At 43.3% G+C, this 26,770-nt stretch overlaps 1 protein-coding gene across 7 annotated transcripts in view; it reads right to left on the reverse strand.

The window, feature by feature from the left end:
• The window catches only part of GRIA1 (glutamate ionotropic receptor AMPA type subunit 1), a 293,687-nt gene that overhangs the window by 123,169 nt on the left and 143,748 nt on the right, over nucleotides 1-26,770 (reverse strand). For 3 of the 7 annotated variants that reach the window (XM_014846914.3, XM_014846915.3, XM_070517178.1), the window contains exons 3-5: nucleotides 14,349-14,588; nucleotides 11,237-11,424; nucleotides 6,245-6,298 (exon numbers count right to left, since the gene is read on the reverse strand). In XM_014846914.3, the coding sequence (XP_014702400.1) occupies nucleotides 6,245-6,298; nucleotides 11,237-11,424; nucleotides 14,349-14,588 (482 nt within the window). The remainder of the gene's footprint in view (nucleotides 1-6,244; nucleotides 6,299-11,236; nucleotides 11,425-14,348; nucleotides 14,589-26,770) is intronic. The other 4 variants (XM_014846916.3, XM_014846917.3, XM_070517177.1 and 1 more) reach the window with 3 other exon arrangements.

Here is a 26,770-nt window from a genome sequence, read left to right on the forward strand (position 1 = left end):
CATGGCCTGAAAATGGGAGGGATTGCTATTATTATTTTTGTTATCAACACCCCAGGAGGCACCATAAGGTCCACATCCAACATCTTCACTGTTTCTCAAACTGGAGTCTGGTGGACCCTTTATAAATTCTCAGAGGTCTGCTAGTTCTCTACAAGAATTTTTATTTTTTGTTTTGTTAATTTTTTTGAGAAACATTGGCCCTGAGCTAACATCCATGCCCATCTTCCTCTACTTTATATGTGGGACGCCTGCCACCGCATGGCTTGATAAGCAGTAGGATAAGTCTGCGCCTCGGATCCAAACCCATGAACCCCAGGTTGCTGAAGCGGAGAGTGTGAACTTAACCACTACATCGCCAGGCCAGCCCCTCTACAAAAATTTTAAATGTTGTGCTTTTTTATTTCAGTGAAACTCTAATCATCATTAATAACCTGGACGTTTGTCCGATGATGTGAGCACTCATGCTTGCAGCCCCCTGGACTGAAGACTTCAACCATCAGGGCAGCGCTTCCTAAATTGGCTCTGCAGAGGCATTGTGGGGGCCACAGGTTCTCTGTGCTGAGAAACACTAGTTTGTTCTCAGATTTGCTGCTGACGCATCGCAAAGGTAAAAGCTGTCACTCTGGAGAGCTCTGGCTGGGAGATGGCTGCTCTGACCACAGCCTCAGAGCAGGGAGTGGACTCAGAGTCAGTGCCAGGTTTGGAGGAGGACTGACAGTCAGACTGGACAGGTGGGCCCTCTACTGGGCTCGAAGGCTAAGGGGCTTCTTTAAGAAATAATGGTACATATTTTAATTTAGGGAGTGTGATACCTCTTTGAACTCAAAATATGTACACACAGATCATTGGAACAGAATTGAGAGTCAGGAAATAAACCCACACATCTATGGACAGTTCTTCTTCGACAAAGGAGCTAACAACGTACAATGGAGAAAGGAAAGTCACTTCAATAAGTGGTGTTGGGAAAACTGGACAGCTACATGCCAAAGAATGAAAGTAGACCATTATCTTACACCATGCACAAAAATCAACTCAAAATGGGTTAAAGACTTGAATGTAAGACCTGAAACCAAAAGACTCCTGGAAGAAAATGTAGGTAGTATGCTCTTTGACAATGGTCTTAGCAGTATCTTTTTGAATATCATGTCTCCTTAGGCAAGGAAAATAAGAAAAAATAAACAAATGGGACTACACGAGACTAAAAAGCTTCTGCAAGGCAAAGGAAACCATCAACAAAACAAAAAGACAACCCACCAACTGGGAGAAAATATTTGTACATCATATATCTGACAAGAGGTTAATTTCCAAAATATATGAAGAACTCATACATCTCAACAACAAAAAAATTAACAACCTGATAAAAAAAATAGGAAGAAGATAAGAACAGACATTTTTCCAAAGAAGATATACAGATGGCCAAGAAGCACTTGAAAAACGTTCAATGTCATTAATTATTAGGGAAATGCAAATCAAAACTATGAGATTTCACCTTACATCCATCAGAATGGCTATAATTAATAAGACAAGAAATAACGAGGGTTGGACCCTCATACACTACTGATGGGAATGCAAACTAGTGCAGCCACTATGGAAAACAGCATGGAGATTTCTTAAAAAATTAAAAATGGAAATACCATATGATCCAGCTATTCCGTTTCTGGCTATTTATCCAAAGAACATGAAATCAGTACTTCGAAAAGATATGTGCACCCCTTTGCATAAAAAAGGACAAAATCATGCCGTTTGTGACAAGATGGATGGACCTTGAGGGGATTATGCTAAGCGAAATAAGCCAGACAGAGAAAGGCAAATACTGTATGATTTCATTCATATGTGGAAGATAAACAAACACATAGACACGGAGACAGAGTGGTGGTTACCAGAAGGGAAGGGGGTGGGAGGAGGGCAAAAGGGGTAAAGGGGCACAGGTGTACAGTGACAGATAAAGACTAGACTGTTGGTGGTGAATGCAAAGCAGTCTATACAGAAACTGAAATACAGTGATGTACACCTGAAATTTACACAAAGTTATAAGCGAATACAACGTCAATAAAATAGTTTTAGAAAAGGAAAGAAATAATGGCAGAGTTCACTGATTTCTGCATGGTTCAAGTTCACTTTATGGGCTTACCAATGCTATGGAACAATAGTTACACATCTTTCCTATCATATGTAAAATATGAACACATATATCAGCATATATTTGCATATATACATGCAGGCAATATGTGAGTCTGGGCAGATGGTAGATTTAGTATAAGCAGTAAGAATTCCCCACCTATGCAGAGCATTTTTACCTTTTCAAAGTGTGGTGGCGTTCAGCCACATATCTGGTCTCCTCGATGAGTCTATGAGCATGTAGAGAAGGAACTATTATTCCCAATTGACAGGGAAGAACGTTGAGGGCTGCAGGGTTGCCCAAGATCACAAAGCTAGCTGAGAGTGGTGTCTGTACAAAAAGCAGGGTTGTTTTTGACTCTCTGTCCACAAAGTTCACCTCTCTGACCCACAGTCTCCGTCCTTCCTCTCTTCTAGCAGCCTTCCAAATCTGATTATTGAGGCTGAAAAGCATCCCTTCAAAGTGATCTGTTAGAAGAATGCTGTTGGCTACTCTGAAGCTCCTGCATTCAGACGGGAACAGACAGAAAGAATTGCAAAAAAAAAAAGTGTCCCTCCCTCCTTTTGTTAAACCTTTCAAAAGCTTCCTTGGTTTCTAACTCTATAATTACACCCTAATCACAATACTCTGAAGGAGGGGGTCAGTTCCATGCAGCAGTGGGCTAATTATGTGGCAGAATTTCTAAAAATTATCATCTTATAAATTGCGTTATTCCTCTGAAGGAGGAAGAAAAACACACACCACATACTCAACTATGTTTCAAACTGAATTAATTAGTAATTTGAAGCCTAATTATCAACTAATCTATTGAAACATGCAAGGCTTTTGTATTTAGATGGTATATGCAATTTGCATCCTATTAGCTGGCAGTTGTAAGGATTTGAGAGCTCATTAGGTCAGAAGAAAAAGAATGCAGATCAGAAGGATACAGAAACCCAAGGGGCTGACTTAGTGACGCTCTGACCAAGGGGTCAGTTGGTAACAGATGGAGGCTGGCGATATAATTACCTGGGGTGTTTCCTTGGCTCTGAGGCTGTCGATGTGTAATTTCTATCTTACCCTGGAGAGATGGTTATGCTTGCCCCCACCCTTGTTCTGTGTATTCTTAAGCAGCAGGATGCGCACATGGTCTGTACTGAGAGATGTCCTGGAGTAGCGGAGAAGGCATTGGATGCTGCCCGCCAACCTTGACGCTAGGCCTAGCTCTATTGCTGACTTGCTGTGTGACCCTGGCCAAGTCACAACACCTTCTGTTTCCCTCCAAGCAAAGGAGATTTAGCTGGAGCTGACTTCCAAAGTCCCTTCTAGCACTAAGGCTCTGGGATTTGAGGAATGTCAAGGATTTGCTTCATTACAAAGACAAAAATTTCATTGTTGCAAACAGCTCTTTAGTGTGAGACTCTGTTTCACCAAAAAGTCTCCAGACATCCACCCACTATTTAAAATGCAAATACCTATGAAAAAGTAACGTATTTACCCATTCATAGCTGGGTTAACCTATCTCAATTAGTCCTTTTTATTTCTAGTCCTCACCCTGAAATATTGGGACAGCCAAGGAGGAAGTTTTGACGGGGAAAGAAGTTTTAGGCAAGGATCTGTCTAAGCCCGGAGATCAAGCCAGAAAGAAAGAGGGACAGAGTTTAAGAATTAGACAAGATGCTTTGGTCTCACTTCTGGATTCTTCATTTTGACATTTACACACACGGAGATCCTGTGCCTTTGTCCTACTAATGACCTTTATTCCCAAAATAAGTAGAGAATATCAACCTTTTGTTCAATTAATAATTAACATTACTCAGAAATAATCAACACAAAATAACATGGCTAAAACTGAACAAGATCTAATTTGCTGTAGACAAAAAGCTAAAAATCACATCTTAATGGAAACACAGCTAATTGCAAAGACGGGCCAGGATAATAAACAAACTTTGTAGAAAAAGTTGCCGTTAAGGAAATCTGACAATTGCTCAAATTGTCACATGGCAAAATTTTTGATGTATTAAAATGTGATGTGAGATGGCAGCCACATTGGAAAATAATTTTGGAGCTCCTCAAAACACTAAACACAGAGTTATCATATAACCCAGCAATTCCACTTCTAGGTATTGATGGGGCTGAGAGCAGGCCGCTCCAAGGTGTGCCACTCTGGTATGCGGACTATTTCGAGCTGAAGACAATGAAGCCTCAAAAGACCCAGAAAGAGCATCTGACCTTCCCCCAAGCTGCCTAAAGAAATTTAAAATAAAGGTTGTCTCCAGGACAGGCCATCACCGTAGATAACTATTTAGGACACTTGGGGGGATCCTTGCTAAGTCCACTCTTATCAAAGTCCTGCTTATCAAACTTCTGCATTCCATCTCTATGACAATTGTCTTTCTCCCCCTTGAAGCCCCAGATCATTATGTGCTCCTTGTCCGTAGCTGAGGGTACTTAAACGGGTGGACTCAGCCAGATGGCCGAGTTACTCAGTTTACCCTGAATTTCTCCCATGTATACATGCTATTAAATTGTGTTTGATTTTCTCTTGCTAACCTGCCTCTTTGATTATTTGACCAGCCATAAGAACCTTGAGGAAAGGCGGTGGGGGTGGAATTCTCCCACTTCACCGACAGTATATACTCAAGAGAAAAACTTATACCCAAATGTTCATAGCAGCAATATTCATAACAGTCAAAAAGTGAAAACAACTCAAATGTCCATCAACTGATAAATGGATAAATGAAATGTCACATATCCATATAATGGAATATTATTTGGCAATAAAAAGGAATGAAGTACTGACACATCCTACAATATGGACGACCTTGAAAACATGGTGCTAAGTGAAAGAAGCCTCACAAAGGCCCACACATTGTATGATTCCATTTATATGCAATATCTAGAATAAGCAAATACATAGAGATAGAGAGTAGATAGCTAGCTGCCTAGGGCTGGGGGAATTTGGCAGGTGATGAGGAGTGACTGCTAATGGGTATGGGGTTTCTTTTTGGGTGATGAAAAGTTTTAAAATGAGATTGTGGTGATCGTATCACAATTCTGTGAATATACTAAAAACCATTGAATCGTACACTTCAAATGGATGAACTCTATGGTATGTGAATTGCATCTCAATAAAGCTCTTTAAAAAATAGGACTAAAGGTGAAACAAAATTACTTTTGGCTTTGGAAAAAAACTGCTGGAAGAATGAAACTTCATGATGAAAAAGGTAGATGGGCAACACATGACCCAGGAAAAGCAGACTTGCCACAAATAATGGCCACAAAGGAAAACTCATAATGGTGCATATTACTAGGTACGATTTAGTATGTACAAAAAGTTACTCTATGAACCATCTTTATCACATGGAAAATAATTGCACTCAGTAAAAATAAATGCAATACATTAAAATGAAAACAAATTTTGTTTTAAAAAAGACAGCCTATTGATGCCACATAGAAAAGTGAATAAAAACTAAATTGATAATATTGTGCATGCTGGAAAATTGTTTCTGGTTAAAAATTTGTCGATACGAATATCATTGTGATTTAAATGTTTGTATTTATAAATGGTAAAACTATCACTGGTGTCAAAATAGAGGGTTAGAAACAGTGGGGTCAAAGTATCTTGTATCCATTCAAAGATGTGGTGATGTTGGGGCTGGCCCCGTGGCCGAGTGGTTAAGTTCGCGTGCTCCACTGCAGGCGGCCCAGTGTTTCGTGGTTCGAATCCTGGGCGCGGACATGGCACTGCTCATCAAACCACGCTGAGGCAGCGTCCCACATGCCACAACTAAAAAAGGACCCACAATGAAGAATACACAACTATGTACTGGGGGGCTTTGGGGAGAAAAAGGAAAAAAATAAAATCTTTAAAAAAAAAAAAAGATGTGGTGATGTTGTCCTTATTGCTGATTAAAGCCTTATCCCCCAGCATGATCTCTTTCAGGGAAGGTTAGTGGTTCACCCACACTGTCCCATGGTTTGACAAGTGGGGATGTGGAGGGAGAAAGGTAAGCCTAGTATTTGCAGTTCTGAATTTCCCCTTCTACCCACTGGGTTCCCACCAGCCAGGGACCACAGAAGCAAGCTAGGGTCCCAAACACAAAAAGACCCACAGTGTGAGAGCCTGCAGTACACTCTACTCACCAGATTTGCAAGGATATAGTGGTAGCCAATGCCATTCTTCTCCAGCTTTATAATCTACAAAACACAATGGGAGGAGATTCATCAATCATACTAACAGTTAAAGCTAAAACAGCAGTAATAATAGCAACTAACATTACTGGAGTACTTACAATGTGCCCAGCCCTATCCTAAGCACTCACACTACAATATCACAACCATCCAATGATGGTGGGCATTGTTGACCTTCTCGTTTTAGAGATGAGGAAGTGAGGCATAGAGAAGTTAAATAAGCTCCCTAAGGTTACCTAGCTATTAAGTGGCAGATGCAGGATCTGAAATCAGTTTTATCTGATTCCACGGGTAGAGTACTGTTATCATAACCCCGAGGATACAGCTGAAGTGCTCCCATCTCGCCTTCTTCCATAAAGCCTTCGCCACAGATGGAGGTTCTTCCCTGGTGGGAATCTTATGCTACGTTGAATTCCCTGTCACAGTCATAACAGTATCTGCTGCTGGGATGGACAGATTGGTGGACAGAGCGTCAGATGGGTTGGTGGTTGATTCCATCCCAGTTCTTGACCTTCAACTCTGTGCACGAACCATGTTCAGATGCAGTTCCTTTTTTCCCTGAATTTTGTGCCTTCTTCTCTAAACCAGTTGGATACTCAGACACTATTGAGCCACTCGACCCGGAAGCTGGAAGAGAGTGTCGGGATCATCTAGTCTGACCCCTTACTGTACAGATGGGAAGTCCGGCCCCAGAGAGGAGAAGTGATTTGCCCAGATCTCACAGCAGCCTGGGAGCAGTGTCAGGACAGGGAACTGACTTTTGGAAGCCTTTCCATAGGATGTCTGATTATGCTGAATCATTAAGAGCCAGGGTCCCCAAACACTCCTTCATCCTCAATGTGTAGACTGTCCCTAATCACTGCAGACAGGAAAAAAAAATGTGGAAAGAACTATCCAGAGGTTTGCTCGAGCATCCAGACTCACCACCCAACAAGGAATAGCTAAGACCACAGGCCTTGGGTTAGCCCTAGCTCAGCCTACAAATTAACTTGATATATTTCTTTATTTTTCTTTAATCATCAGATTGGGGTTAGTACATTCTGCCTCTCCCCCTTCACTGTTGCAAGGAGGCATAAAACATATGAGAAGCACTTGGGCTTCTTCTCTAACTGAATAAATTTTCAAGGTTATTAAAATTCACATTCAGACATCTACTTAATTGTATGTATGTGCATAGCAGCTCCCATATTTTTTTATGTAGGGAATAATTAAATGCAAGTGCACACAATGAATGCTCTGAAAAAGTGGTTAGAATGTGAAATTCTAGACCGCGGAGCTCAAATACTATTGGGATGATAGTTTTATTAATAATTCTTCATTACTTTTTCATCTTCTTGTCAAATGGTTTGCTGCCCTTTCAACAATGAGATACCTTTCTCAAAAACCTATTCAGCTTCTAATAAACACAGCAAATAAAAGATATTTTAAAACCCACTACCTTCAGGCAGTGGATAAGTATAGTCTCTGCCAGACGAAATTACAGGTTGAAATATAGGAAACAGCTGATAATTGATGTCTTTTGACTTTTGATAAACATGAGCGATTTTGTATGGTTCAACGTAACGCTAACCTTCCCACCCATCTACTCACCTACCTACCCATTGGCCTACTTTCCATCCTCTCCTACCTTCCTTTCACAAACCTTTATCAAGTGCTTACTATGTACAAAGCACTGTGCTGGGGATAGAGTTGAAGGGGAAATGAGCCTGATGCTTGCCCTCCCGGAGGTCTCAGTTTACTGGGAGGAGACCCATGCTAAACAGATAAAGAGATAAATGCACACAGTGTGACAAACTGAGAAAGTTGTTATAAACGTGATGTACAGTTTCACTTGGAGCCCATTGCCTCACTGACCCCATTCCTTCAAAGCTCATTTCCAGTGGATTTCCTTAATTCACAGTCTTTGTGTCTGGAATGCCCTTTCCCATTCTCTCTGATTATTCATAACCTGTGTGGCTGAGCTCTCTTTCCAAGTACTCTGTAAAACCTTCTAGAGATTAATGAATTCAATCATCAAATATTTATTGAACATGGATTATATGCCAAACATTACATTACGTGCTAGGGACAGCAATGAACAAGTGAGGCAAGGTCCCATGCCCTCATCGAACTGAGTTGACATTTCAGGAGGGAGCCAGATGGTAAATATATAAACAGATAAATGAACAAGATTTCAGCAGGTGAGAAGCACTATGAAGATAACAAAACAGGGTGACGTGATGGATGACCTGGTCCTGGTCTCTCTCATCTCTAACTCACTCTGAACTTAATGACTGTATTATATAATTTGGTGTTTTATATACTGATAAAGCATTATATTCTAATAACTTTGTTCACTGCTCACAAACCTTCACTGACTCTCCACCATTTAGAGAATAAACCCCAAACTCTTTAGAATGGTTTCCAAAGATAGTCTTGAACATGTGTTCATCTCCCTGTCATTGTCTCCCAGGAGACACCTGTGACCCTCCACTCGGCCTCTGTGAACCATGACATTAACATGCCCTCTGGGCCTCCCTACATGCCCTTACCTCCGGCTCAAAGGCTCTATCCAGCCAATGGCTACCTGTAGATATCCAGACCAATCTTACATTTGAGATTTTTCTTAGAGCCTTCATTGATTCCCTACTCTTTCCATTCATTCAAAAAATATCTATTGAATACCACCTAGGGGCCCAGCACTGTTCAAGGCACGTGGATGCAGCAGGGAGGAAACTAAAAGAAAAATCCCTGCCCCCACAGAGCCCATATTCTAGTTGGGGGGCTGGAGACAGAGGTGTGCAATTCATTCTCCATTTGATTTTGGAATCACTGTCTCCTTCTTTAGATTAGGCAAAACATTTGTGTTAGACTGAAAAGATCCCAGTTATTGTTAGATAGTCTAGAATGATGCTAAGATGTCAGACTTCAAGTCAGGAGATGTAAATTCTAGACTCATCCTTGTCACAAACTAGTTGTCTGAACCCAGGATGAATCATGCAACCAATTTGACCATCAGTCCTCCCATCTGTCAAATGCAAATACAAGTGGTAAATCAAATGATCTGTAAGATCCCTTCAGCTCTTTGGCTTTACTTTTCAGATCAGAAGAATCCAACAATTTAAAAAGGTAATATACTGCCATCTAAAATACCCATACAAATAAGTCACTTACATACAAGTTTGTCCTTTGAGGGAGGAGGTAGCTATAGGCAGCAGAGGCTGAAAAGCTGCGTTTTTAAGAGGTTGGTCCCTGTAGCTAGACCAAGGTGGGTGTGACTCCTGCTTTTCTTATATGCTAGTTGTGACACCCTGGGCAAGGATAATCCCTTGTTTCTTCATTTATAAAACAGAGGAACTGATGGAAGCTGTTTGATAGAGTTGATGTGAGGATGAAGTAGATTATGCACAGAAAGGGCTTGGCACAGTGTCTGGTGTATGGTAAGCACTCAGCAAATGGTAGCAACGGCTGTTATCTTTACTATAGAACAATACAGGACAAGTCATCAGCTTATGACATGATCAATGATCATTCATCGCTTTTTCTGTCTCTCGTCTCATCTAATCTTTTTATCAGTTTTGTAGAACAGAGGCCTTCATTCCTATTTTACAGATGAGGACCCTTATGCCCAAAGAGGGAGTGACTCAAGAAGCCAGTACTAATTGGCACTAGGAATAGCAAAAATAAGCAAATGCTTGCATATATCACTTTCTACGGGGCAGGCTCTGTTCTAAGTGCTTTACATGTATAGATTTTTTTAACCCTCACAAGAACCTTCTAAAGGTAGCTATTATTATTATTATGCCCATTTTACAGATCAGGAACCTGAGATGTTGAAGAAAGCTTAGAAACCTGGCCCAAGGTCACAGAGCTAGTAAATACTAGAGCTAGGAATTTACCCACTAAATTCTCTTAACCATTACCCCATACTGCCTAACTTAAGGAGAATTCAAATCCCCTGACTCCAGCTCAGAGAACTTCTATCTCAATGGAAACAATTTTTGCTGGTTTCTCTTCCCCAGAGGGAGGCCAGATCCACACTTTGTAAAGTAGAACACAGAGTTAATGCCTTAAAGAATCCTTGACTTTCAAAATCCTGCCTGTTCAGTTGCTGAGGCCTCTGAGTGAGTGCATAGCTGGTGCTGAGATTCCTGTGGGGGTCCCAGGGGTCTTGAGGCCCATTAACAAGCTTTGTGATGTCGTTAAGTACCTAAAACTATCATCGTTAATTATTTAGTCCTGTCCAAAAATGGCTGCAAAATCTACTTCCTTGCTAGCTTATCTGAATACACAGATGTAATTTAAAGAAACGAATGGTCTACACAAAAGCTTGCTACTTCTGTGGTGGGCACATGCTTTAGTTATGAGAACTGGAGGAACCGTGGCTTAGAGACATCTGGCTAAAAACTGTTGAGGTTACAGCATCCTTTCATAGAATGTGCAATCAATTGATTTCTCAGACACATGAGTGTGTTCAAGGAAACGGTAGAAAGAGGGGTGCCTGCTGCCTCCTTAGTCTCTTAGAACAGGTCAGTGGGCTGAACAGATGAGAGGCCAAAAGCTAGATCAGTGAGTGACAGAACTCAGAGCAGAACCCAGAGCTGAACCCAGGAATCCGGCTCTATAGGCTGTCTTCCTAATGTGATGGTGCTTCACAAACTCTGAAATGCAATGTAATTGGATTTTCAACAATAAAGGGAAGCTTAGGAGGGAAGTTTTTGGTCAACTGATCCGAGAACCATTTGAAGCCCTATGTCAAGCCTCCCATTGTTTGTGCTATTTCATAAAATTTCAGAATTAAATTGTATGAGTTACAGACTGTAAGAAGGAAGGCATTGGTTTCATCTAGTCAAGACCTCACTTTGTAACACCCAAGGCAAAATGTTGTCCAGCTCCCTCTTGAACCATCTCTCCCCGCCACCAACTATCTCCACCTCCCCCACTCCGAGCCTTTTCTGCACTCACTACCTGGCCCAAGATAGCATTGAGGCGTTCCGATTCACAGTCCACCACGACTAGTCGCTCCTTTTTCTTCTCTAGGTCCTGAAAGAGCATTCGGTATCCCTCCTCCGTGGTCGTCAAAATGTTCACTGCTGTCACCTGCCAGTTCTTCTCTGCAGCTGTGTCCAGGACTTTCTGCAGGACTGACAAACCTGGGGGTCAGGTGAGTAGGACGGAAAAGTGGCAATCAGGATACACAGGGACCACCCCATCTCCACTAAGCACCCACCTCCCTGTCTCCCGCCCCCCCTTCACGAAGCTCAGCTCCAGGTTTCTCCAACTGTGCGAGTCTGAGCTCGCTGAGGGCAGGCGCTGGGTCTCTTTTTGAGTTTCTGTTTCCAAAATATAGTAGGCAGTAGAGTTAGTAATTAAACATATAATAGGAGGCTCAAATCCTGATGCTACCATATTACTGGTTAAATGACTTTGTACAGGCTAATTAGCTTTTCTAAACTTCAGTTCTTCAATGGTAAAATGGGAATGCCTATAATGCCCACCACACACTGTCATCATGAGGATTAAATGAGAATGTCTGATACATGGCAAGAGTTTTTAAATTATTATTATTGGGCATTTAATAACTGCTTATTAAACGTGCCAACTTGATATTTAAAGAGCACCTAATAACTGTCAATCAAATTCACACATGCTCAATATATATCAATACCTAATACTTCGCCTCTTACACACTAGCTGTTCATCAATGTGGACTAAAGTACTTTCTGCTGATTTGTAGCTAAATGAGAGAGGAGCCCACTACTCAGTGCTGCTTAGTTTCATCTTTGAGACACAGCTGCTGCATTAGCTTCCTACAGCTGCTGTAACAAATTACCACAAGCTCAATGGCTAAAAACAACACGCATTTATCATCCTATACAGCCAGAGGTCAGATGTTTGAAATGAATCTCCCTGGGCTAAAATCAAGGTGTCAGCAGGATTATGTTACTTTCCAGAGGTTCTAGGGGAGAATATTTTCTGCCTTTATGACTTCTAGAGGATGCCTGTTTTCCTTGGCTTATGGCCCCTTCCATCTTCAAAACCAGCAGGGACTGGTCAAGTCTTTCTCACATCAGATTCTGAAATTGACTCTTCTGCCTCCAATTTCCACATTTAAGAAACTTTGTGATTACTTTGTGCCCAGATGAATGATCCAGGATAACCTCTCTATGTTAAGGTCAGTTGATTAGCAACCTTACGTCCATCTGTAACCTCAATTTCTCTTTCCATTTAACATAACATATTCACAGGTTCCAGAAGTTAGGCCATGGACATCTTTGGGGGGGAAGTAGAGGTCATTATTCTGCCTAGCTCAGATGGTTATTTCACTCTTGCATTATTCATCAACCTTTGGTACATATATTATTTCTGTCTCCCTGTAACACTGCTAATCCTCCCGGCGGGAGCCAATGGGGTGCCTTGGTCTCAAGAATCCCCTGTAGATTGATTCTGTTATGTCTTCCTATCTTTGTTTCATTCTCAGTACAAGTTGTTTGGTGTGCGTAAGCCTCACATTTACTGAAAGTTGACTATGTGTCTGGCACTGTTCTACTCACTTTCCTGTCTTCAATTCACTTAATCCGGTGAGGTAGACACCATTATTACCCTTGTTTCACAAATGTGGAAATTGAGGCTCAGAGAGATTTTTGTCATTGGCCCAAGGTCACACAGCTAGCAAATGGCAGAGCTCCGTCCTAGCTCAGAGTTCTGAGGTAGAGGAGCTCTTTCAAGAGTGTGGGTGCTCCTGCGGGGCCCCAGAGGTGATCCTGCATAATCAAAGTTACATTTTTCTGGCTTTGCCACTTCCAGGCCTCAAGCTTCATTATGCAACAAGGCTGTCCTGAAATAGCCCTTCTACAGGTAATCCTCACAATGGCTGCTGTCTGAGAAGGGAAATCATCAAAATATGGAGAGGGAAGGGAAAATTGAAGAAAACAGAGTGCCTCTGGTCTCTCCTGCTGGCTCCTCATTGAGTAACGGCTGCTTAGTTCCTCCTGAAAAACCATTTGACAAGCCAGTCTCCTCCTCACAAGTCTTCTAAGCCTTCCTACAGGCAACCTCCTGTAAAACCTCCCTTTTGCTTAGGGCGAAACTTCTCTGCCTCAGTTTCCAGACCTTGCATCATGATCGATTTATTTGTTTACACCAATACTGACTAAGTTCATATAAGACTATTTAGTATACAAGGGGAAGGTAGGACAGTACATTGTAACACCACAGAAGTTAGAAAAAAGAGGAGAGTTCCCACTTAAGGATCAGGGAACAGAGAAAGTGGTATCTGAGCAGGCTGCAAAAGAGAAGGATTTGCATATGTAGATTTGAGAAGGGAAGTACATTCCAGAAACCAAGAACAGCATGAATAAAGATGCAGAGAAGAAAAAAGTATAGGAAATATTTGAAAAATGTGATGTAAAATTCAAAATTTAGGTGGAGGCAGAATTTGAAAGGCCTGGGAGGTTGACAATGATGACGGCGATGATGATGATGATGATAGCAGCTAATATATAGAGAGGACTTCGAGCATTTGTCATGTTGTAGGGACTGACAAACACTTTCTAGTCATTATCTCATTTAATCCTCACAACAACTTTATGAGGTAGAGACTTGTTTTATCTTTATCACAGAGATGAAGAAATGAAGGCATAGAGAGTTTTATCCCCATTACATAAATGGTCCAACTGAGGCAGAGAGAGCTTGCTCAAAGTCAGACAGCTGGAGAAGAGACAACACAGAATTCAGATCCAGGTCTGTCTGACTCCAGAGTCTTTACTCCCAACAACCATGCCTTGAACCATGAGCCACTCAACTGAGGTCCTTAGGTTTTGAGTCTGGACTCAAGAACCATGGAAGCCTCGTGAGCTGTAGAGTGACATGATGTGTTAAGAGGATTACTCTCTCAAAGGATGTGTTTCCATACTGTGAGTTAGAGATTAGACACTGAGAAATTGGTCCATAATAATAAAGCATTTCTGGATCATTCCCCTATGCTTTTCAGGAGGCAGGGAGGCATCATTCTCCTTCCTGCTGGTAATTTTCTCTCCATCCCTCAACAGTCTCCCTCCCCTAACTGCTGGCTTACCCCGGTCGGCATCATAAATGTAGACAAATTTCTGCCACTTGTAATGGTCGATGATGCTGATGAGGGCATCCTGGAGCTCAGGGCGCAGTTGAAGGACAAATTGGTTGGATGTGTCAACGGGAAAGCTCGGCGTAATGAAGCAGACATGGAGGGCCCCGCAGAAGGAGGTTAGCATGTTGACAGTTCTCCGTTCATAAAACCCAAAGATGGCATAGACTCCTTTGGAGAACTGGGAACAGACTGGAAGAGGAGAGAAAAATTAGTGGATAGAAGGTGCTGTAAACAAGCTGTCAGATGGTTCCAAAACTAATCCATCCACTAGTCCATCCAACTGTTCATCCATCCTACCCATCTATGCCTCCCACTCACTCATTCATCAGTCTAACACACGTCCATCTGTCTAATCCAACATTTATTAGGTGCTTGTTCCATGCCAGATGTTGTCATGGTTATTAATTATAAATATATACAAAGTAGTTTCATATGTTATCTCATTTTACCTCTGCAACTACGCTGATAAGGTAGGAAAGAGATGACTGAGTCATCTGTTAAAGGGGAAAAACCAATGCCCGGGAAGTTAATAAACATGGCTCAGGTAGGACAGCTAGGACATGTCTGAGTTAGGCAGATATCTGAACCCCAATCCAGTGATCTTTCCACAACACTGCCTGTCCCTTTAGGGCAAAGCATAAAAAGATGCTACAGGAAGAAGGAGGTTGGTCAGCTTGCTGCTGATACATGTTTAAGAAAGCAAACGTTGGTTTTCCCAGCCCAGCCCTTAGCTTTCAGTGCACGTTTCTCTGCTGATGTTCATTTTATATTTGTACATCCTGCTAGCTGGCTTTTCAGGTCCCCCAGTGTATCAGCCATAGTAATAGCTTAGCTGTGTGAACAGCCCCACAGGAGCCAGTTTGTAAGATCCCAATGCAGTTACCAATCCTGGTTTGTGGCTGGTTACACTGCTAGTTAGAATATAATGCTAAAAAGACCAAGGTCATGGGGCCAAACTCCAGGTCAGTCAGCCACTAAACTTCATTTTAATATATAATATAGGATGAGGACTCATAATCTTTGCCCCAGTCAGGTGATCAACCCCAATGCCATCCTCAATGCCTGAAATTACCCTTCTGATATGGATGGTGAGGCAGACAAGCCATCCTCATCACAATAACAGTGTTTCAGAGTGCTGTGCAGTCCTTTCATATATATTAGGCAATTTAGTTCTCATCACAACCCTGCAACTTTGGTACTACCTTTTTTTTTTTTAAGATGAAAAATGAATGCTCTTAGATCCTCTTCTCTCTTTACCACATCACCTACTTCCATGACCCCACGTTGCCTTGTACATGGGGTCTCAAATTATGCTATATAAGCATTGCCCAAATGTATCCCATGAAACGTTAGTCCCACAAGATGCTCCTTAAAAAAGAAAAGTCTTCTTTGCTCAAATAAATTTGGGAAATGGCACATACCTTGTCCTCATCCTGGAGGTCCATGCTGTACACAAACTACACAAAAGATTGTGAGGGATCCTGCTGAACTTCAACCCAGGTTTTGTCAAATCTATTTGCCCCCATGACCCTTTATTGGTGAATACCTTTAACTTGTTATTGAAGAAACTGTGGGTCATGCTTCAAGAAAGAATGTGGTTAACCACTGGTACCCAGTTGCCTATTGTGAGTCTCAGTTCTCAGTCAGACCCTAGAGATAATGGGCTTGAAAGATCATTGTCTCTTAAAGATTGTAAATGAACCACACAAGTCATCCAACTCCCACTGAAATGAGCATACCATCTACAGGAAACCTGGCAGGTGCTCATCATCACCTTCTTGCATACTTGTAGTTACTGGGCACTCACTACCTCTCAAGGTGCCCAGTCCACTGACTGATCACTCTTTGAAATCAGAACTTCATGGAATACCTGCTCTTAACCCACTCCACAGCTCTCCTGGCATCTGAAGATGGTCCTCATGGACTCTAGCTATGTGGCATTTGGTTTGCAGCAGCGAAATCTATTCTTTACCCAGGAGACAGAGGAATCTTTCCAATTAAAAAATAAAACCAAAAGAAAACAGATAAAACACGTTGTTTCTCTTCCTTCTGCAAAACTTCTCAAAAGACTTGAGGCTTCCCACTGCACACAGGAAAAATCCCCAAACATCTGGCCATGACTCGGAGCCTGAATAACCTACCCCTCTGCCACCTCCTACCTTACACCACTTCTTCTCCTTGCTCCCTGCTCTAGCCACATCGGCCTCCATTCTGTTCCTCAGGGCTCCAATCTCATCCTGCCTGGAAGACTCTGCACCCAGCTGTTCCCTTCCTCTGACTGCAATGCTCTTCCCTTACCTCTTTGCAGGGATCGCTCCTTGTCAGCAGTTGTATCTCAGCTCAGCTCTCACCTCCTGGAAGAGACCTTCCTTCATCGTCTCTTCTAAACAGTGACTCCACCCTCCCCTCACCCCTTATAAGTCTCTGTCATATCACCTTGTTTTATTTCTCATACTTTAATTATTATTATTTGAAATCATTTGATTTTTTACTAGTATATTTCTGTGGCTGCTCAGGTCAAGGTTAATTCCCTGAAAACAGGGGTGTCATTTGTGCCCCAACACCAGCAAAGTGCCTGGGACAAGGGAGGTGATTAATAAATACTTGTTGAATGAAGGACTGAATGATGAGTGCTTGGAGAGAGGGTCAGATGACCCACTGTAGGGGATGAGGAGGAGCTGGACCCAGAGATCACTGTTAGGTCGCTCTGGACCTGCTCCCCTGTTCTGGGTAGGTGTCTTCTAAAGTAGCTATTTATCCTTCGCCTCTCATACTGTCTTCTCGTTCACTCCAACGAGGACCTCTTTCTGTTTGCAGCAGACAATAGGCAGTCTTTAAAAGTCTATTGTACAATCTATACAGAATTCAAAATATATTATCATGTACATCCAAAAGCTATATAATGTTATAACCCAATGTTACTGCAATTAAAAAAAGTTGAAAAAAAAGAAAGAAAATGAGTAAAAAAAAAGTCTATTGTAATTGCCAGAATCAAGATTTTCATAAATATGGATTTCTCCACCAGGAAGCATACACTGTATATTATCCTCTCCATGTTAAATATAGATTTGTCAAAAAGCACAACCCATCTTACTGGGTGAAGCGTATATGGGGAGCACATAAACCCTGTTAAAATATTATAATATGCTCTCTACGGTATTTTTAGGACTTCTTCTCCCCTTGCTGTAATGAAATATTACCCTGTGGGATATAAATCTTATGTTCCAGACCTATTCCCTCACTACTTGGTTTCACATCTTTAGTTGGGCCTCTGGGACCCTCAAGGCTGACGTTTCTTGCTGGAACTTTAGAAGTACAGGAGGAAAGGATAAGATGGGGGTGGAAGAAACGGGATAGGTAGACATGATTGAATCCTTAGACACACAAAAGGCCAGGATTCCTTTTCCTCCTCAATTTTCTCCCCATCTTGCCCTTTTGCAAACTCTCTTCCCTTAAATTGAGTGTCTTATCTCTAGGGCTAAGAGGTAGATTTACCCACTGCTCCCTGAAAGAGCATGGGTGGAGGTTGCCTGGCCTAGAGTGGATCCTGGCCCCCAGAATCACTCAGCATTTGACCTTCAAGCTCCCTCCTCATTTCATTTCATTTTTGTTTTGTTTTTTTTGCTGAGGAAGATTGGCCCTGAGCGAACATCTATTGCCAAGCTTCCTCTCTTTGCCCTGAGCTAACGACTATGCCACTCTACCTCTATTTTGTACGTGGGTTGCCGCTAGAGCATGGCCACTGACACATGGTGTAGGTCTGTGTCCGGAAACTAAACCCAGGCTACTGAAGCAGAGCACACTGAACTTAACCACTAGCCATGGGGCCAGCCCCTGGCTTCTCATTTCATCTAATCCTGAGTGGCAGCAGAAAGCGGGGGAGGAGGGGAGGGAGAGGAGGCAGAAAGAGACTCTGCATGCCCAAGGCCTGTGGGAGAATACAGTCATTGGTTAAATGTTGAGAAATATAATTAGTTGCAGGGCATTTCTTTAAATCTGTCACAATAAATGTTCAATCAGAGGAGAAAATGTGGTCTTATCGAAGAAACACTAGACCAGATGCCAGAAGACCTTCAGGATTCTCTTTTTGGTTGTATCACAACACAGTACTTATGCGACCTTGAGCAAATCCTACGTTCCCCCGGGCCTCAGTTTTCCCATCTGTAAAATGATGGTTTGGACGACATAATATTTAACGTCCTGTCAGGCTCCAAGATTCCAAGCAACACTTTATTACTTGCTGGTCAAACTTTAGCAACCTCCAGCGTGCTTTTTTAAACCCAGAAATTAGTTAAAGGCTCTGAGTCCTTGGATCTGATTGTGACAGAATCCTCGCACTAAATCTAGATGCATCTGGAGTCTTGAGTTTTGTTTAGGATGCAATTTTTTTTTTTTTTTTTTTAAGATTTTTTTAATTTTTTCCTTTTTCTCCCCAAAGCCCCCCGGTACATAGTTGTGTATTCTTCGTTGTGGGTTCCTCTAGTTGTGGCATGTGGGACGCTGCCTCAGTGTGGTCTGACGAGCAGTGCCATGTCCACGCCCAGGATTCGAACCGACGAAACACTGGGCCGCCTGCAGCGGAGCGCGCGAACTTAACCACTCGGCCACGGGGCCAGCCCCTAGGATGCAATTTTTAACCTGTAGTGTGAGTTAGTTACTTAGTAGAGAGTAGCTGAGAGGAGCCACGTCAGAAGGGGGCTAGAGGTTGAGATGGTATCGTCAGACACAGCAAGCAGGAGGGAAGCAACAGGAACATGGGGAAGCAGCATCGGAACTCTGCTGGGCCTGGTCTCATCAGAGACTCTCATGCTGACGTTGAATCAGAGTAGGCTGGACTACGTGCGGTATCCTCCACTGAAGAAAGCAGTGGTGCATAGAATGCCTCTGATAGTAAGAATTAAGCGCTGACATTTGAGTCCTTGCGAAGTGCCAGAAACCATGCCAAGAACGTTCCCTTGCAATAACCCCTTTCATCCTACAGGTAGGTTACAAATCTGATCACACGGCTTGAGCGCTTGACCTCTGTGATGTGCCACTCCCTGCCTCCCCTCCCCCCGCCCTGCCAAATGTTGGAAGGAAACAGTCTTGGCACATGGGTCAGCTTCAGTGTCTAGGAAATCATCTCAGGCAGTACACTACCTTTCCCTGTCGCCAGATAAAGAGGCGTTACTGCATTATGGTCTATTGATAGTAACCAAGCAAAACTGAGTGCTGTGCTCTGTGCATCCCCCTGTCATCCCTGGGAATCAGGAAGAGCACATATACACACATCTGTTCTTGGATTGGTCCATCCATCAGCCCATCCACCCACTCATCCACCCCTCGACCTCCACTCTGCCACTACCACTCACGAGACACTGTGTTAGGCAGTGGAGATGCAGTGGCAACTAGGCAGACCCTGACCTCAAGGACTGTCACCTTGACAAGGGGAGAGATTGACAAGTAACCAGACAGTAACACATCAGTATAAGTGCTGTGGCCGGGATGAGTATTTGGGGACCTCAAAGGAGGCTTCCAAGAGGAAGTGCCAGGTTCAACACTGAAAGATAAGCAGGGATCAGCCGGGAGAGGGGTATAGTGCTGTTGCGTGTGCATAAAGACTATTCCAGGGAGAAAGAACAGCTCCAGCAAAGACCTGCAGAGAGAGAAAAGACACTGCACATGTAGGGAGCCCTGCCAAAGTGTCAGCTTCTGAGGCCCCCGCCTCCAAGAGATTCTGTAGCAGAATGTGTCCAACAATCAGAGCGAGTGAAAAACGAGGCCAGGAATTCCCTCTTGGGGAGGCAGGAGGGCAGGAACTGCAAGGGCAGGAAAACCCACACGCCGCTCGGGGGTGGGGGCTGTCCAATACTATCCATGCTTCACTCAACCTCTTTGATAGTCACTCCTGGTGAAGGCACCATCCACTTAGTATCAATAAATCTTGCAGCCCTGGGCACTCGCCCTGACAGCTCTCTCCCAGGGAGGGAACTCCTGGTATCAGCAACTCCTTTTTTATTGTCACTTCATTTAAGGCCTCTCACACGGACGTTTCTCCTTGACTCCTGGTTTCAGTCCCTGGAAATGTGGCAGCCTCGTTGTAAATAGTGGATAATGAGGTGACAGGACGGCTTCATTTTGGGGGAGGGAGATGAAGAGTGTGTGTGTGTGGGTGGGGGGACTTCCCTCTCCCTGAATAATTCTATCCTTATCGGTGGGTACGACAGTCTTGATCTGACTCTAACCTTGACATCAAATATGCTTTATTTCTGTCACTCAGAGGACAATAAGAATGCCCCTCCATCCCATTATACTCTCTTACATCCAAGATCTGATACTGACTTGCAGTGAATTACCAAAAAGATATAAACTGTGCCCATCCCCTCTAAACAACATCACAGTTATTTAGGATTCTTAGAAATGTCCAGGGCTTCTCTGTCATTTACTAGATAAAACATTTATCATGCATTTGTTAAATTCAACAAAGATTTATTGAGCACCAGAAACTAATATTGCCAGAAAACTGGAATACTGTGATGACACGAGACAGATGTGTTTTTTGCTTTCACAGAGCTTATGCAGAGTTCACTAAGTTTCACATCAAGGGAAAAGAGGATAATTTGAGACAGTGATAAAGGGATTAAATAACCATAACCACTATTTCAACTGGTGTTTACTGAGCACTTACTATAGGCCAGGCGTGGTGCTGAGCACCTGGTGTCAATATCCAGGTAGTGGGACCAGTTTATCCAAAGGCAATGAGATGAAAGACAGGAGGGGACCTTAGAGAAACTCCAGAAAAGCCAGCACAGCTAGGGCAGTGGATCGGCACAGAGTTGGTGGTGAGTGAGGATCAGGTTGCCAATGGCCTTGCTTGGACTGGAGAAGTGAAGCCACTGTGTCACGTGTCGATGTTGCATTTCGTTTTGGCTTTGGACTCATCTCAGGTTCCGGGGCCTCTCTTCACCCTGCCTGGAGCCCAGTTGGGACGCGGCAGTAAAGGAAGATGTGGAAGGGGAGCCATCCTCCCCTGCTCAGATTAACGTATTTATTGTAAAACGCGAGTATTAATTACCACTGAAAGCCAAGGAGACGTGACACTGCATATGAGGCTAAGAATTAGATGAAGGTTGGGTTCACCGGTCCTGGAATTAGACTCACTTGTAGGCTGACACATAAAGCCAGGGGCAAGGGGAAGGACCAACAGACTGATCGATCATAGGTTCTCCTGCACAACTCTTCAGGTGCCTGACATCGTTTTGGAAAAGTAAATGGAAAGAAGAAAATCTGGGACTGTGGACAAGTCCCTTCCCCTCTCAGGGCTCCATTTTCCCCATCTGGACAATGGAGTTTACACTAAATCAATGTTTCTCAAACTTGCTTTTGTGTGTGAAACACCTCCAATCAAAGTTTTATATTCATTGGGGATGTGTAGTTCTACAGATGGGAATGTTCTCTTTCTTCTCTCCATCTCTCTTCTATCTGTCTACTTATCCACGCATCCAACAAATGTTTACTGAACACGTAGTATCTACTAGGCAGCAAGGTGGTGCCGGGGGTACAACACTGGATAAGAAGATACATCCCTGCTATCATGGAGCTTAGGTTCTTGAGAGGGGAATGAGATGATGTGCAAACCAACAATACGATTCTGCATACTGGAGGTGTTACAAAGAAAATAACATGGGGTGACATAAAAACGACTGGGGGGGCTATTTTAGATAGGACGGCCACAGAGACCCTCTCTGTGCCACTAACATTTGAGCTGAGAAATGAACCATAAGAAGCAGTTGGCCAGGCAAAGGCCAGGGAAACCATTTCAGGCAGAAGGAACAGAAAGTACAAAGGCTTTTAACAAGGTTTAGGAAAAGACTGATGAGCTTGAGAAACAGAAAGAAGGCCAGTGTGGACGTGGTATAGGAGAAAGGAGGAGAGCAGTAGTGATGAAGATGAAGAAAAACATGTAATTCTCTGAGTAAACTTTTTTTTCCCTGCTTTTTTTTTTCTCCCCAAATCCCCCCAGTACATAGTTGTATATTTTAGTTGTGGGTCCCTCTAGTTGTGGCATGTGGGACGCTGCCTCAACATGGCCTGATGAGTGGTGCTATGTCTGCACCCAGGATCCGAACCCTTGGCCGCCGAAGCGGAGCACACGAACTTAACCACTCGGCCACGAGGCCGGCCCCCTCTCTGAGTAAACTTAATGCTCCTCTAAGGCATATGGTACTTCATGCGTGGCTTGGGTACCTGCAAAGCTCTGGAACATCACCTTGGTCTGAGAAGGTCAGTACTAGTTGATCTGACCAGACCTTTCAGCTCTAACATCCTATGGATCAAGTGAATGGAGGCGAGACACAGTGGAGGGGAAGGTTGCTGACTCAAGTTGGAAAATGAGAAAGGAAACATCTTCCAACTTATGTGTAATGGGACTACAAACATGGGACAATCAGCGAGTTCACTGGGTTCTAGTGCAGATGCTGCCGTTTCTCAGATCTTTCTCGGCTTGCTTTAGGTTCTGGACCTTCATTCACACTCTTGCTCCAGGATGTACAGCCCTCCTTCCTCCTGCCTTTTCCCTCTCCAAATCTTTGTCATTTTTTAAAGGTTCAGCTCAAATGCCGCCTCCTCCGTGAAGATCTATCTGTAGTCTTTCAAATGTCCATAGAAATTTGTGCCTCATCAATTTTTATCTAGCATTCATGCTTTATTAGTTTGAATTGTTTGATTTCAAGAGCAGAAATCAATGCAGGCTAACTTAAGACAAAAAGAAGTTTGTTGGAAGGATATGAGGGAACCCCAGCTAGACAGCTGGACCTTAGAGAAGACAGAAATCGCAGCAGTCTGGGAATCTAGGTGGCAGGATTTCATGGACAGTCTCTTCAGAGTGGCACCATTGCTCCAGCCATTTGTAATAACTGCTCCATACAGCTCAAGACTGGCCTTTCTCAGGGCCTGGGTCATCTATTGGTCAAGAGAAGGCAGAGCAACTAACTGTCTTACTAAGGTTAGATAACTATCTTACTAAGACAGCAACCAAGGGAAAATGAAGGTGCTGTGAACGGAGAGGGGATGGATGCTGGACGTATAAAACCAATAGACGTTTACCAAATTTCTATTTGCTAGTATTTTATAATATAAGTCAAAGTCCATGCCTATGTTAGGAGTGCCATAAATGTCACATACATCTAAACACCGAGGTTAAGTAAGGAGCTATATCAAATTCAGTCATTGTTGCCTGTCTCCTCTTGGTTAGACACTGTGGAATAGGGTGGTGAATAAGAGAGATGATACCTCCGCCCTCCTGAAGCTTATGTTATTCTTTACAATCTCTAGAGGACATTGCACAATGACTATACAGTATTTTTGGTACATGCGTGAAAGAATGAATGAATGAATGTAAATCATCTACTATATTAATCAATTGATACTATTCTTGACAATTGGCCTCATCTTGCTTCCAAGGCTTTTCTTGCACTGGATGGACTCATTATTTTTCTTTTATATCATCAAGTGACTTTTTGTGCATTTTTATCTTTTCATCTGCAACTGAGGTATAAGTTCCCTTGAAGGTAGAGACCCTCTAACTCCATCATTTTTCTTGGTATGTACAATGTGAAGTACCATATACAGAGCTGGGCAGAGAACAAACATAAATGCTTGCTGATGTTACTTGTTTCACACTCTTTTAAGTTAGGTTGACCATCTAGCAACCGTGAGCTTGGGGGATCTACAATGCTCCCTGCCCCCACCATGCTGGGGGCTTCAGTCCACTGAACTCTCTCACTCACATTATCTTAGGCCAACAGAGGATGAGAGCTGTGCTCTTAGGCTGGCATTCGAAACCCAGCCAACCTTAAACTATTCCACCCACAACACCCAGTCTCCTTAGCCAGTGCTCCCTAGTCAAGAAGGTTTGCATCCCATTTCTCAACCCTTAGGATGTCAAATGGATTAAAACAAGGGCATTTTCACCCTGCACAGCAAACTGCTTAGCACCACTATCTCCCATGTAGTATTACGGAAAGAGGATCTTTCAGAGATATTTCATAAAATGACACAAGTGTATGTGTATGCTATCCTCCTTGACCTATCACTTAACCCAAGAACAGTCATAGACATTATTAGTACTGAAAGCTACCTGGTCTTCAGGGCCTATTGGCCTAGAGAAAAGCCTCCTAATAGACAGCTGTTTGACCAACTCCGCTTTAAAGTCTGTTTACTTTTTTTTTAAAGATTTTATTTTTTCCTTTTTCTCCCCAAAGCCCCCCGATACATAGTTGTATATTCTTAGTTGTGGATCCTTCTAGTTGTGGCATGTGGGACGCCACCTCAGCGTGGCCTGATGAGCAGTGCCGTGTCCGCGCCCAGGATTCCAACCGACGAAACACTGGGCAGCCTGCAGCGGAGCATGCGAACTTAATCACTCGGCCACGGGGCCGACCCCTAAAGTCTGTTTACTTTACATGTGCTTGGGATCTGCAAAACCTGGGCTCACGGCTATCACTAGCCACAGGTGGATCCTCTTACCTCTTGTGATGTCGGCATCGTAGAGACTTCCCGCTACCCATGTGTTCTGGGTGGCTGGCGCTACTTGGGAAAAAACACTATTATTCTTTTGATTTATTATTACAGTTATATCACTTATTGAGTGTTTGCTACATGTGAAATCCTGTTCTAGGCACTTCACATGCATTTTATCCTTTCCTCCTCACAACAACCCTATCATGTTTTTTCCTATTTTATGCATGAGGAAGCTGAAGTTCAAGGAGATTAATTAATCTTTCACAGCTCATTCAGGTGGCAAGTGACAGAGCTGGGATATGAGTGCAGTCTGTCCCCGTCCATGGCCTGTGCCTTGAACTATGCTACTCTATCCTCTGAACGCCTATCAACACAACCGGAGCTTTCACTCCCTGGGTGATAGTACCAGCCAACACTGAGCGCTTACCATGAGCTAGGTACTGTGCTAAGTGCTTTATGCGAATTACTCATTTACTAATTAAATGAGTAAATTATGTAATTACACAATTCTTCATTTACTAATTTAATAGTATGGAGTAGGGATACAGTTATTATCCCCATTTTGCAGAGAGAAGACCAAGGCTAGTTAACTTGCCCCAGGTCACATAGCCATTAAGTGGAAGATTCAGAACCCAACACAGGCATTCCAACTTCAGAGCCACTGCTCTGGTCCTCTGATCCTCTGTTCCAGGTGTCAGCCAGCTTTTTCTGCAAAGGGCCAAATAGTAAATATCTTAGTCTTTGTGGGCCATACGGTCTCTGTGGCAACAAGTCAATGGTGCTTTTGTAGCACAAAAGCAGCCAAAGGCAAAATGTAAACAAGTGAGTGTGAAACTTTATTGATCATGTAAAACTTTCTTTACAAACACAGGCCTTGTGCTGGGTTTGGCCTGCGGACTGTGGTTTACTAACTCCTACTCTATGCTACTCTGCTGTTGGATAGCAGGTAGGATGAAATGCTGACATTTTGGGAGTAGTAATAATAACTCATACTGTATTATATGATTTTCAAGTGTCTCACATCCATTCTCTTTTGTGAACACCCAGTAAGGAAGGTAGGGCAAGAATGATGGCCCTGGAGCCCACGTACAGATGAGGAACCAAGGATCATGCAGCTGAGAAATAATGGAGACAGGTGGGTGCCTGTCTTCCCTTTCTACATTTTGTGGTCTTGTGCAGTGACTCTGGTTATTCACACTGTGGGAAGGGCAGGGGAAAGGAACCCTGAGAGGGTCAAAGTCAATTGATGATGCCCCAATTTGACTGAAGGCCACCATATGCTGGCTTCTGTATAAGAGTCAATGGGGCCTCGAAGGTCACAGATAGACTCCAACTGAAGTGCTGACACACGGACAGCAATAGGGCAAATAGCTGGGGTGGTTCTGAGTTCCAGGCTTCCTCTGTTATGCATTGGCCAGCTTCGGACTAGAGGAAGCTGTAACACTGCATCACAGTCAAAGGCTAGTCTGATGAGACAGCAAGAGGGACCCTAGCCTTGAGAGGGCAGGTGGTTTCAAGGGTTTATTTAAAAAGTAGACATGTACCAGGGGGCTCCCAACATTGTGGCTAGACCCTTTAAGACCAAGCCTCAGCCACATATGGCAGCTTAGTCAGGAGTGCTGGGTCAGGGGCTCGGTCTCGAGCTAGGATCCTCCGTTGACAAGAGGCTCTGTTTGACCAGGGGCTCTGTTTGGACAAGGTTAGGACTTAGAAATGAGGCTGAGGTCAGGGCTCATTCGTGGGTTGGGTTCTGGGGCCGAGATTAAGGCTGCAGTCCAGGGCTGGGGTGAGCGCTCACTCAGCCTGATTTAGGGGTAGGAGGTGGGGTTCACTGAAGAGTCCAGAGAGGGATTACATCTTCCTAGCCCTGC

The sequence above is a fragment of the Equus asinus genome, chromosome 9 (genome assembly GCF_041296235.1).
Source record: "Equus asinus isolate D_3611 breed Donkey chromosome 9, EquAss-T2T_v2, whole genome shotgun sequence".
Classification (NCBI taxonomy): domain Eukaryota; kingdom Metazoa; phylum Chordata; class Mammalia; order Perissodactyla; family Equidae; genus Equus; species Equus asinus.